The sequence below is a fragment of the Pleurodeles waltl genome, chromosome 1_1 (genome assembly GCF_031143425.1).
Source record: "Pleurodeles waltl isolate 20211129_DDA chromosome 1_1, aPleWal1.hap1.20221129, whole genome shotgun sequence".
NCBI lineage: Eukaryota > Metazoa > Chordata > Amphibia > Caudata > Salamandridae > Pleurodeles > Pleurodeles waltl.
This window is the reverse complement of record NC_090436.1, coordinates 999,539,984-999,553,165: the sequence shown is the minus strand read 5'-3', so window position 1 is coordinate 999,553,165 and position 13,182 is coordinate 999,539,984. Positions and strand designations below refer to the sequence as shown.

Below are 13,182 nucleotides of genomic sequence, written 5' to 3'. Positions count from 1 at the left end.
CTAATGTTGCAGTGATAATATCAAAGATGCCATGGAAGATGTCATCCATGATATAATATGTAGAGTAATTAGCTGTCATGGTGGAGGCACGAGTTATAGTTGCCTTAGGGCGCAAGTTATAGTTACTTGAAAGAACTCCAACTATTACTGCAGGACTTCTATGGTTTTTTGACGAGTAAATACAGAACCTAACTATACTTCCCTGTAACCTTTGTTTTTTTTCAGTGAATGTATATATAGTCGCCATATATATAGATATATAGATATATATTTATTCACTGAAAAAACAAAGGTTACAAGGACATTATAGTTAGGAAATAGATTTTAAAAAACCTTACAAATTCACTGAAAAAAACAAAGGTTACATGGATGTTATAGTTAGGTTCTGAATTTACTCCTACAAAACGTGGCAATTCAGCAGTTATAGGTACCTCAGCTAACTATAACTGGTGCTCGCGTAATGCACTGCTTATGACTTCACATATTACATCACTCATGACATGACCTTCACACTGAACTATGGGGGGGTTTCTATTTTTTTTTTTGCCCCTTGTGGGCTTTGTAGTGAAAAAAATATATATGTAAAAAAACTAGGGACCACGGGTGGAGCCCTTAAGGACTCTCGTACAGCCCCTACTTATTTTAAAAACATTTTTTTTTAATATATTCAATTTTTATTATAAAGATTACAAAGCCTTTTATGAGCTATGTGATATTGTGAGGAAGCCCTCAAGAGCTCCCCCCACTGCCCTTACTTTTCTTTTGTTTTATTTTTTGTAAAGAATGCCCTTATGGGCTACCTGGCATTGCAGGGGAAGCCTTGGAGCTTCCCCCGCATTGCAAGTGAAGCAAGAATGGAACTGCTTTGACAGCAACTCCCTGCTTGCTGAAGCATTTCATCTCTGCCCCCTGCGCCTACTTTAGAGGTACCATTGTCAAAACCCGAAGTGTTTGCTGTGATTGCCGTGTCCAGCGTGGGGTTGGTCATCCAACTCCCCTCAGCATGCATGGCCTTTGGCCATTCATAGCATGGGGATGGCCCCTAGGCCTGGCCTGTGGCCAGGCCCTGCACCTACCCCCAACTTTTGTGCATGGATGTCTATGTCATGCAACAATTCAGAAGGTGTCATATTAAGTAAGGCAGGCCTATTGTTTTTTCCAAAGGGTCAAAATACAAAATGTTGGCCTAAAGGCTTTATCAAGCAGGTAGCACCTCTGTGTATTTAAAGCAGAACTATTGGTTTGTCATAACACCACCCAAAACTATAATCAGATGTATGCTTCATGTATAGCAATGTTTTATAAAGATGATTGTGTAATTTTATTTTTAGTAATGCATTTTAATAGAAAAAAGATTAAACAAACATACGTTTTTTTTCAACATTTTTCAAGCCAAGAAGTGCAGCCATAGGATCAACCTCAAGGGGACTCTCCTACAGTCCTGGATTTAATTACTAGGGAGACTTACTGTGTTTTTGTGTTGTTGGGGGGCCGCTGCACTCCCTCCAGTACCCAACACTGTTAAAAGAAGGTTTGATGGTGCCCCTCTCTCTTCAAGGAAGACCACCAGCATCCAAAAAAAAAATGAATATCCTTGCAGGGCATTATGGGATCCTCCTGGCCCGGAGCAGTGAATAATAAATTAGCATCTCTTCTCACTCTTTTAACATTTCTTTTTTGTTTTGTGTTTTATTTGTTTGGGTGCCTGCCACCTTTATTTATTGGGGGCTGTGGAGGGGAGTCCCAGTGCCCCAGCAGCTCCACCTGGCTCCCCAGCTACCACTGTGGCAGGAACTGGTCAATTGTTAAATGTTTGGTGGGTGTCCCGGTGCCCACTCACGGCACCCGCAAACCAACTTTCATTGGGGCCATTGGGGAGTTCCAGGGCCACAGCACCATAATGGGAATTGGTGTGGGCCTTCTGGCTAAATTTGCTCCCACCGGGTAGGAGCAACATTTTTCATAGCTCCCGCAGGGCAAGAGCAAATTTCTGTTTTCTGTCCAGGAAAGTAAAAAAAATTCAATTTTTGCCCCATTAGCCCACCAACCACCCACCCACCCTCAGGCCAGGCATACGAAGGCAGGGTATCCTTATCCAGTCTCCTATATGCTTGATTTAACTTTTTTATAGGACAGGGGACTGAGTTCCCGAGTTTTAAAATGGCTGCTGTCACATCTTTGTTGATATGGTGGTAGTCAATCAAATCTTATTTTATGATCTGTCAGCTTCATGGATTATCTACGGCATGACATATCTTTATTTTTTTAAGCTTAATTTCTCGAAAACTATTGACAGGAATTATACCAGATCACAAAAAGCATGTTTTCTGGACTAAGATCTTGCTTTCTGCCAAACTTGGTGTAATTCTGTTCAGCTGTTTTGGCTGTAGCTGTGTCGGGTTTCCCTATGGAAAAATTAATGGGGAAAATGTTTTTGGAAAATACCCTTTTTCCTGTCCTCCGCTTGACAGATCATCCTGAAACTTTCCAGAAAGGAGCTGAGGTGAATGAGATGTTTTTTGGAAAGTTTTGTGAACATTCGTCAAAAGGCTCAAAGTTAAGCAATTCAAAAAATACTTTTCCTATGGAAACATTGTCCTAACTAAAGATAGCCAGTGGCGACCGCCACTATGTATAAGTGGAGAGATATTCATATAGCTTTATAGCCAGCCATAGCAGGCTATACAGGCCATTAAAGGCCCGCTCCATCATTTAACAAAGGAGCGTGAGTTTAAGGCCAGTATAGCCCAGCTATGGAAGACTATAAGGCTATTAGAACATTCTCTCACTAGAGAGCAGAATGTTCTTATAAATAAAACAATGGCCTCAGGGAGCCTGAGGGAATTGAAATCCCCTGGGGCTCCTGAGGCATTTGTTCACAGCAACAGCTGTGAGCAAAAACACTGGAATGTTGCAGCTCCTGTCTTCTCCCAGCCATTATAAACCCAAAGCACTCCATTGTTTTAAATGGAGCTCTCAACATTCCAATGTTCTATTACTTAGATGAGGCTGTCATTGGGTAATATACATAGTTAGGTAGTTACAGTTAAGAGTGCATTTCAATATCGAAACACCTTTTTTGGTTTGCTAATAACTTTGGCGCCGTTTTACTAATCTTCGCAAAACTTTCCACAAGTACTCCTTTTTGCCTAGTTTCTTCATGGAAAATTTTAGGGGGATCTGTCAAGGGTGGGCTGACAAAAATGAGTGTTCCCCATGCATGTTTAATAGGTGTTTTTTAGCTGTGCTACCATAAACCTGCTCAATTGAACTATACCAAATTTAGTTGGAGGCTAGATCTTGGTTCAGAAAGTCTGCTTTTAGTGATTTGGTGTAAATCCATTCAGTAGTTTTAGAGAAATTAAAGTACAAAAATATTAGAGTATATTGATGGTTAGATTTGAGGGGCTCCCACTACCTCAAATTTAAAAAAGATTGTTCTAAAATGTATCTGAGTCATTTTTACAATTTCTCAGCCCACAAAATACAATCATAAAAACTATCTCAAAAGAAAGATTCACAGAAATGTTGATTATATTTTTTAATTAAAACGTTATTAATATTTCTATAATAATCAGTGTTAATAAACATTGTACTGTGTGATTTACTGAAATATACATTTGGTTAAAAATACTGGTGACAAAGAGGATACATTTTCTTTATTCCCATTGATATTTCGCTCCTTGATAAAGCCAATATGCCAACTTTGCTTTGTGACTCAGACAGAGTCAGTAGGTTGGCCTTAGTGTGTCTAGAATTTGCAAGACCAGCTGCATGTTGTGCATGCCAGAAGGCTGTGTGCTGCATAAGGTAGCACCATTGTAGGGGGTTGGGCACAGGCAAAAAGGCCTTACATTCGATTGGATTTGCGTATGGTAATATAATATTACTTTATGTTTAAAAACCCTTAGAAATACACTGCAAGAAACAAAGGTTAAAATGATGTTAAAGTTGGGTGAAAGTTTCAGTGACAAAATAAAGTTTTAAACTAAAAAAAATGAAATTAACAGGTCGCAGTAATCTCTAATAACTATAACCTGTGCCCTAAAGTAATTATAACTCGTGCCTGCAGCATGGACTAATTGCTTGCATAATACATCACTCATGACATGTTCACTGACATCATTGATAACATCGCTGCAACATTTGAAATGACAGCAATGATGGCAAAACTCTGTATGGCAAAGATTATAATTACTTTATGGCACAAGTTAAAAGCTACTTGAGATAACAGCTCTGACTCTCATCTCTATTTGGGTTTTCTGGATTGTCCAGCTATAGCCCCTCCCTTGGGATTTCTAGTAGGGATAGATGATCTGATGATTTCTCACATCTTGTAATTCTGAAAGTATTCCTCTTCCCCAGCCTACTGAAGGAATGTTCTTGGTTTACACTTGTACTTGGTTTGGCTGGGCCAGCCATGGGAGTGGCCTAATGCACCCAGACTGTAGATCAGAATACAATGGGAGTTGTAGTTTTAAATGTATATATTTATGTGTATTCTTATAGCACAGACAAAGCTAAATAGCAGCAAAGTGCTGTACAAGGTTAAAGGGTGAAAACAGTCAGCTTGTGATTGAAGGGGTAGATTGATATTAAGAGTGAGAATGCCTGTTATTGCATCAACATTCACTGTTCTTTAAAGGGGTGTGCCTTCAGCTCTTACCTAAATTGAATAGCGTTGAATGAGACCTGATAGATATCGGGGTGTCGTTCCAGATCCTGGGTGCACAGATGGAGAAGGTATGCTACTTTATTTGTCCTTAAATCTGCTGATTGAGCCAGCTCAGCTTTCATCTGTTGAAGGTTAATAAAATGAAGGCAAGAAGTACTCAACGTGGGTTCAAGGGTCAAGGTAGCCATGTTTCACACCTGTCCTGGTGCTACCTGTGCTTGCTTTTCATGGGCATTTGGAGGAGGGGAAGGGTGGGAAGTGAGGAGCAGCAAGTATGTGAACCAGAGTCTATTTATCTACACGAACACCTTGGCCGTTATGCCCCAGCATTTTTTCTGTTGACGTCTGTCTTGTGCAGTTGTGTGTTTGAACCACCTTCTCAGCCTCTTAGATAATATTTTCAAAGCCTAAATTATGTGTTTTGTCTGTTAATTTTACCAGTTTGCCAAACCAGTATGTAATTTTGTAGAGTGCACGACAATGAGCTGTGGTGCAAAGATGAGATCAATGTTATCTTACCTGCAGCAGCTCATGTTTTACTTGGAATAGTCTGGTATTGTCGTGAGTGGGGCTGGTCTAATACAAGGCTTCCCTTACTAGCTTGGCGTCCAGGATCTGTCACTTGGCTGCTCATGTTGACAGATCAGATGTTTTGGTTGGCACCATGCAAGGTGAGTAATTGTGTGTGCAATGCATTCTCCACCAGTATGACCAATATTCCTAATTCTTATTTTATCATTTGAATGTCTTGGTCCTTTTCAGAAGTGCTATGTTCCATTTAATCTGCTAAACCTTTATTGAATGTTAGATACAAATGCCATATCCTTAACCCTATCACGGTGATGTGCGTCCATAAATCCCCTAAAGGTTTACATGGAGTGCCATCTAATGAATGCTTGGTTCCATTTATTTTAGCCAAAAGAGTCCACCATAAAGGTGTACACAGCAGAGCACAATCACGTACTAACGGTCAATGCCAATGGCCCCGATGCAAGCAGGGAATATGGGAGCCCCTTTGGTTGCAAAATACCTTCACGTTGGGGTACACTGGGCCCCTCCCTGCCACTGCACCTACTGCACTAATAATAGCTATTGCCCTGAAGCGGACAGCCACACACACACAACGCCATCAGCAGCAGCATGAACAAGCATCCGTTGTTTTTTTTTGTCAAAAGACTTGGGACGTTAGGGTGTTAGGCACTGTCCTCCTGCCCAGCGATTGAAACGGCATGATAGAAGAGCGGCTACTCACTGTCCCAGAGGCCTTTTTACGGATGAGAAGTGCCGGTAAAAGACGTATTATAAAAACAAAAAGTAAATGTTTCTTTCAGGGACGTCATAAAATAACGAGGCCAGGCACTGTCCGGCATGCTGCTGGTACGAGCACTGATCCAAACATCCTGGCACACTGCCTCGAGTGGGCGCCGCCCCCTCCTCACTCAGGGGAAAGCAGGGCCAGTGGGAGGGGCAGGGCACATGCTAACCTGCGGAATTTCCCAGGAAGGCGCCCAAGGGTTTCCTGTCTCTAGGAGGGGAGGGCGTAATCCACTTGCCACAGATAAAAGGAGTAGGGCAGGCTCCGTGAAGGAAACACAGGGGAGAGAAAGCAGGCTGCAAGAGACAGGCATCTTGCTATCAGGAAAATCAGCAGAGCGCGCTCTCTTCGCATCATTCACGCTGCGAGCCTGAATCATCTCCTCAGCATGAACAGCTCCATGGCGATCCTGCTGCTGCTGGGAGCGGCTGCAGCCCTCTCCCGAGGTAAGCCAGCACGCGCATTACCCTCTATCTGTCATAAAAACATTAGGAATAACGTATCTAACATCAACCGGGCAATTCTCAATCCCAGTTTCACAAACACCCATGTGCCAGCAAGTTGGTTGATTTAAAACCATTTGTATCTGGTTAACTGACATCGGGTCAGTTTGGCATCCTGACAAAAATGCTATCTCATTCTCGGGAAACAAAATAGATATGTTGTTTTCTCTTTCCCGTAGTTCAGCTGAACTTGTGGCGAGTCCCTCCTATGTATTTATTTATTACAAATGCATTGTGCAGTATATCGACGTCGGGTCGTAAAGCATAACGTTTGCTCTCCGAAAAACCGCCTATGCATTTCTTTTGCACAGTTGTGCTTCGTGCACACGAGTAAACACTAGAAAGTCACTCTTCAGTCGGTAACAAAATGTGTATTTACACATCATACTCCTTTCCAAAGAAATAACAGAGGTACAGGATACCGCGTCTCGCAGCTCCAATGCATCCTATAGTAACTAAGGAATAGCAGCTGTTTGATTTGAAGGCTATTGTGATAAGCAAAGTGCGCATTATCCTACCTCAGGTTGGCATCCCTGCTGCAAATTGCAATTGACTAGTTTTTTTTTTTTGTACTTCAATGTAGCGCTAACTCGACCGAATGTATTGGAGCGCTTTGCATGATCACATTCCACAAGGACACGTTTATTATTTTTAGGCACGGGTAGATTAAGTGATTATTTGCCCAGAATCAGATGGTGTTGCGCCAACTCTAAGACTCGAATCTGGTTCACTAGCTCTAAAGTTCCAAATGTTTTCTCCAGGATGAAGTTGCAGGAATATTTTCGGACATTCCAATGTATTTTTTAAAAAGCTGTTTTTTTTTTATACGAGTTTAGACGGGGTATTTATGTCTAACGGGTCCAGTAGGGATATGGATTGAGCTATTTATCCTTTGGGCATTTATAGTCTAGTGTCCAAAAACTAATATATCGCAACTGAAACCTGGAGAAATCATTTGTAATTAATCAGATGGAATTTCGACCGGCAGTCTATGGGTGTCAGGGGCACGCATCTCCTTGAAGGCCCATGGGTGTGTTTATGCGTCTGTATGGAGTTGCGCATTGCTATGAACGCTAGTGTGATTTTCTTTGTGTGTGCGCGTGCATGTGCTGTGTGTATACCTCTGAAGGCCCGTGTGTGCATGTGAGTGTAGATGTGTGTGTAGCTTTTGGTAGGTCTACGGGTGGGCGCATGTCTATCTTCTTAAGGACCTGCCGGTGGGCGCATCCTTGTGAATGCCTAGGCTTGTGCCCACACATCACTTAGTATGTCTGTGTGTATCTCACAGTCTGTGTCTCTATTTCCACAGGGGCCACCATCAACAGGGCGGAGCTGCGCTGCCGGTGCATCAACACAGAGTCCAAGCCCTTCTCTAACAAACAGATCGCCAACATTGAGCTCATTCCGCATGGGCCACACTGCGTTAAGGTGGAAATTATGTAAGTATCTGCTTGTACCTGTCTGGAAAGGCTTGCTTGAAGTAGAAACTGAGCTCTGATGCATTTTCTGACTGTTGCTCGTTGCTTTCCTACAGAGCCACACTCAAGAGCGGGACCCTGATTTGTTTGGACCCTGAAGCCAAGTGGGTGAAGAGGATCATACACTCCATGCTGCACAGGTGTGTGCCACTGTCATTCCAATAAAGTGATTTATGTATGTCCTGCTGGTGTGATTTAGGTTAAACAGCACAAAGACATGGTCTAGCTTCTTAGTGTTCAGCTGCATAAGTAGGAAAAGTAAGTTCTAATTCATGCTTCTCACAGTTTCGGTGATCCTGGGCAAAATTGCGTTACATCCTTATGTGTGCATCCAAGGCAGTCCTTGCCTTGAAGATACGTACTTATAGTGGCCAGCTCAGCGGAAGTATGACTAGATGGGTTATGGAGGGAGTAAACACACGCAACAGGACTCAAACTTAAATGCTATTTCATTCTGAAATGGGAGTCATTTTGCATGGAAAAATTGAATGTAACTTGTTAAAAAACATAGCTGGACAAGTTTTCTGGAAGGTGGCTCTCTAAAGTCTTTACAGCCAGGTGAAACTATATACGAAGACGCTGTGCAGAAATCCAACAAATAGTTTAGGGCAGCATAAGGAGGAAGCCAAACTCTTCTTGCCCGTGGGCCCAACTTTGAAGATATTCCCGTCTTATCCACGCTAGTGCAAGGTCCTGAGTCGCCTCACACATGCATGTACAGCAAAACTTAGCTTACTAGCTATGGCTGCGCAATGTACAGATAATGCGTACCCAGCACACCCCGGCCTCCGACTCCGGCCGCCGCATAATACACAACCCTCCACCAAGAACAGCGGGAACTGTCAGAAACAGTACTCGTATTTCATTAAGGGTTATACAAATACAGAACAATCGCTCTGAGAATGCCATGGCAAAGCTAAAGACTATGGTCCTTGCATGCCAAAGTGAGGCTGGGAAAGGCTTGTTGTCCTTTGCCGCTGTCATTGTCTGAGTTTTGATGCAATAAATATTTTCCCACAAAACCATATTCTTTAAATTGGTCCAAACCTTTCTCATGATGTGTTAAGATGGACTAATACTACTCGAATGCTTTGTAAGTGCTTGTAAAGTCACACATTAAAATCTAGTCATAAACCTACATGAGTAAATCCCTAAAATCATGAACATTGCATTTTGTTTGATTCCTTGTCCTTGACTCGTTCATGTCTGAAAGTGTGGGACTGTTAGAAACAACGCTATTTTAATACTCTCTATACAACTTATCACTGGTGTTTTTATTTTAAAACTCCTTTATTGATGTCAAACGCCACAACTGTAAGAAGGGCCAGCGAGGCCAACCAAACCTGTGCTGTGTCTCCTCGATGTCTGACCAGATGCTAAATTCAATGCTCTTATCGTTTCAGGTCGTCCAATCCCAAGTGAAGAATACGAGGAAGCCCGTGGCATGGAGGGACTGGACTTTCACATTACAAGTGATGATGTTGTGAACCAGAGATGTTCTTGAGACCTTGTGGGACAAGAGCATGCAGTTAGAGCCAGGCAGGCAGATTGCAGTTGCACATGGCTCAGCTCATGTGTATGGCTTGATAATATAGCATTGCAGCCTACTGCCAAGGGCTGTAATGGTTGTTAAAGGCCTTGAACCTGAGTCATAGTCCCGAGCGGCAGGATTTTTTTATATGTGTATTCCAATGATGACACTTATGGATGTGTTGACATTGCAGAGATTCACTAGTGCAGGGCGCGTCTGGACTCGCAATCGCTTCTTGAAGGATCCCATGTAGGTCAATGCCAGAATGTTTGCAACAGCTCAGAGCTTTATCCTTGCTACTCCAGACGCTCTACGACAGACATGCAGAGGATGCTCTACTTTTCGCACCTACAAAGCCTTCACAATATTTGTACATTCTAATTTTTTATGTTTATGAGATTAAATATGTACATATTTATTGTCAAGTTACTAGAATGGTAATATTCTTCGTAGCGTATGACATATATTATGTCTTTTTTATGTATGGCATACTGTCATAGCCTTATCTGACAATGCTACTATGTCTATTTGGCTAATGCCAAGTGAGTGTTCGTTAAGTACTACAATAAACAAACCGATTTCTTGTTAAAACATTGATCTTTCGTGTTGTCTGTTAGATATTGATGAATTAAATGTGTCCGACCAGTTTTTGTTTCGGACCTTGAGTTTATATGGGCTTTGTGTGTGTTTGACACGTAATCTACTTAAGGAGATGGAGAGAAATGTGTGCTTCACTACAGTACCAGTACTTATGTAGATCTAAATATGAATCTGCATCATTTAGTTGTGATTGTAAAAGAGGTGGGCTCACCCACCCCTCGTCGTAACACGGGAATGTTGAAGGGATGCACAAGGCATTAGCTAGCCGGAAGTAAAGCTCACTTATGGCATGCAAGCCTACGCCCCCAACCCCACTGTCTACATCAGCTAATGTAGGGGTGCATAACGTAAGTCCAGGAGACGCGACTGCACACCAGATTTTCACGATATCCACATTAGGTACTTCAGAATAAAACGCACCTGACTCGCACCATTATTTGCGTGTTTACATTTAGTGTAAAGCTCTCAAATATCATTTGTCATGAACGTAAACACTATTTTTGTAACTGACAGTATTTGTGTTTACACTTGAAAAAAAATATTAGCACGAGGATATTTGTGTGAGTTGGTCTATTTGCAGGGCCAGGGAGTGGACTGGTGTACATGTGGGCTGGAATGCCTGTTATATTGTTTACACATTGTGCAAGTGTACAAAACTCTATCTGACCCATTCTAACCCTAGAAAAACTTGAAACTTTATCCCTGCCAAGGGAAGGGTGTAATTCCTTTCCAGGGTAGGAGGGGAATGGCCCGCCCGTAAAATTGATGGCTGTGAAGTGCGAGAAAGCAAATTAAAACATGTCATTGCAGACATGCAGTGGCATTTCCCCAGGTGTAGCTGTGCACTGTGCACAGTTGCGTACGCACAATGACTTCTGAAGAGACACAAGGTTAAATTCTGTGAGTATCACAGCCAATTTACAACTGTGTCCATGTTCTTGTGACATTGAAGTATTTGTGAACTGTAGACAAAATTACCTGTGCCAACAGCTTAGTGTGAAGGCTACTAAAATATGTGGCATACCAAACATCTGTTTAAAAATAAACACAAAAATCTGCACTTTTCCACTCAGATTTAGCTGTATGCTGTTAGTTTTCAGGTGCAAACTAAAACAGTCATGCACCAGCCCTGTAATGTTTCCTGTACTAGCACAAGGATTGTACAAAAAAAAGCCCGAACTCAAAAGATTGTTCCAGTCTCATTGCCATGTAACCCTCAATTCATTTATGCCACCTCTTCTAATACTATCTTCCATCAGCGGCGCCCGATGCAAATCACAAGGGGAGAGGTGGGCGGTTGGGGGGTGGAGGGGGAAAGGGAATACATTTAAAAACAAAAAAAACTTACCTCTTTCCGCCGCCTTTGCCGCTGTCACCTGCCTCCTCGATCTTCTGGTGTCCCACAATTCACTGGGACACCACCACAGGCTTCCCAGCAATCCGGGTGCTGCTTTCAGTCTAAACCTAGCTAGAAAGTAGCGTCAGTATTGCTCTGAGCGAATTGGACTGCTGCTCAGACACAACCCCGGGGTTTGTGCAGTTTCTCCAGGCCGGCTGTTCAATACAGCCTGGTTGGAGAAACCTAAGTGCACATGTATGTTTGGCTTAAAAAAATAAACAGCAAATGGCAAACGATGTGGCTCTCTGCAGATACCGGGAGCTTCTAAGCGAGGTGTTAAACTGGGGACTCTTCATGTGTGTCTAGTTAGGGGCAGCCACGTTGCATTGTTAACACCTGCTCCCCCAAGCTGGGCTCCTATCGTGAGGGGTCACTCACTGTCCTACCTTCATGTGTAAGGTCGAAAAGGCACTCATTTTCAACCGATCTTGAAAAAAGAGTAAAAAAGTTAACTACGGCAAAAGGTGCCTAATTCATAATAAAATAAATAACAACGCGGATTGAACTCCTCTATAAATCAAGTTAACACCATGTAGAGCATTTGCAAAGCCATTAAGGCAGTCATTCTGACCCTGGCGGTCATGGACCGCCAGGGCCGGGGACCGCGGGAGCACCGCCAGCAGGCTGGCGGTGCTCCCAAGGGCATTCTGATCGCGGCGGTACAGCCGCGGTCAGAGACGGAAATCCGGCGGTCTCCCGCCGGTTTTCCGCTGCCCTGGGGAATCCTCCATGGCAGCGCAGCTTGCTGCGCCGCCATGGGGATTCCGACCCCCTCACCGCCATCCTGTTCCTGGCGGTTTTGACCACCAGGAACAGGATGGCGGTGAGGGGTGTCGTGGGGACCCTGGGGGCCCCTGCAGTGCCCATGCCAATGGCATGGGCACTGCAGGGGCCCCCGTAAGAGGGCCCCACAAAGATTTTCAGTGTCTGCCATGCAGACACTGAAAATCGCGACGGGTGCTACTGCACCTGTCGCACCCTTCCCACTCCGCCGGCTCCATTCGGAGCCGGCTTCCTTGTGGGAAGGGGTTTCCCGCTGGGCTGGCGGGCGGCCTTCTGGCGGTCGCCCGCCAGCCCAGCGGGAAACACAGAATAACCGCAGCGGTCTTCTGACCGCGCAGCGGTATTCTGGCGGCTCCCTCCGGCACAGCGGTTACCGCGGCCGGCGGGAGTCAGAATGACCCCCTAAGTCTCGGTTTTGAGATCGATTGTTCTGCCAGTCAGTGGCGGCCCGTCCTTTAGGGCGGAGGGGCCACGCCCCGACCTTTTCCCCTCAAGAAGAGTGTCTGTCAGGCTGAACAAAGGTCAGCCTGACAGACACTCTCCATGTTCAGCTCAGGCAGCCAGGAGCAGATGCGCGATTCGTGCAGGCTCCTGACTGCCTGAGCTGAACTTTGCCGGGCTGAGGATGTCACAGCTCCTATGGGTGTGACCTCCTCGGCTCAGCAAAGTTGCCTCAAGGCCCTCTCCTGGGTGACGAGGAAAGCGTCACCAATTGACACTCTCCCTGGGCGCTTCAGGTTTAAGCCCTGAAGTGCCCAGGGCGAGTGTCAATCAGTGACACTTCGTCACAGAGTGGGGTGGGGTCAGCAGTCTCACTGACCCCATCCCACTCTGTGACGAGGCTGGGACTGCTGCCTTCCCTAATTGGCTGACCTAGGGTCAGCCAATGAGGGAAGGC

At 44.2% G+C, this 13,182-nt stretch overlaps 1 protein-coding gene across 1 annotated transcript; it reads left to right on the top strand.

The window, feature by feature from the left end:
- The first annotated feature begins 6,221 nt into the window (after positions 1-6,221).
- Positions 6,222-10,099, top strand: LOC138291092 (interleukin-8-like). The gene is made up of 4 exons (XM_069230294.1): positions 6,222-6,436; positions 7,803-7,932; positions 8,028-8,111; positions 9,375-10,099. Exons 1-4 carry the CDS (start codon positions 6,379-6,381, stop codon positions 9,391-9,393), a joined length of 291 nt encoding a protein of 96 aa, XP_069086395.1. The 5' UTR covers positions 6,222-6,378; the 3' UTR covers positions 9,394-10,099.
- The last annotated feature ends 3,083 nt before the right edge of the window (positions 10,100-13,182 follow it).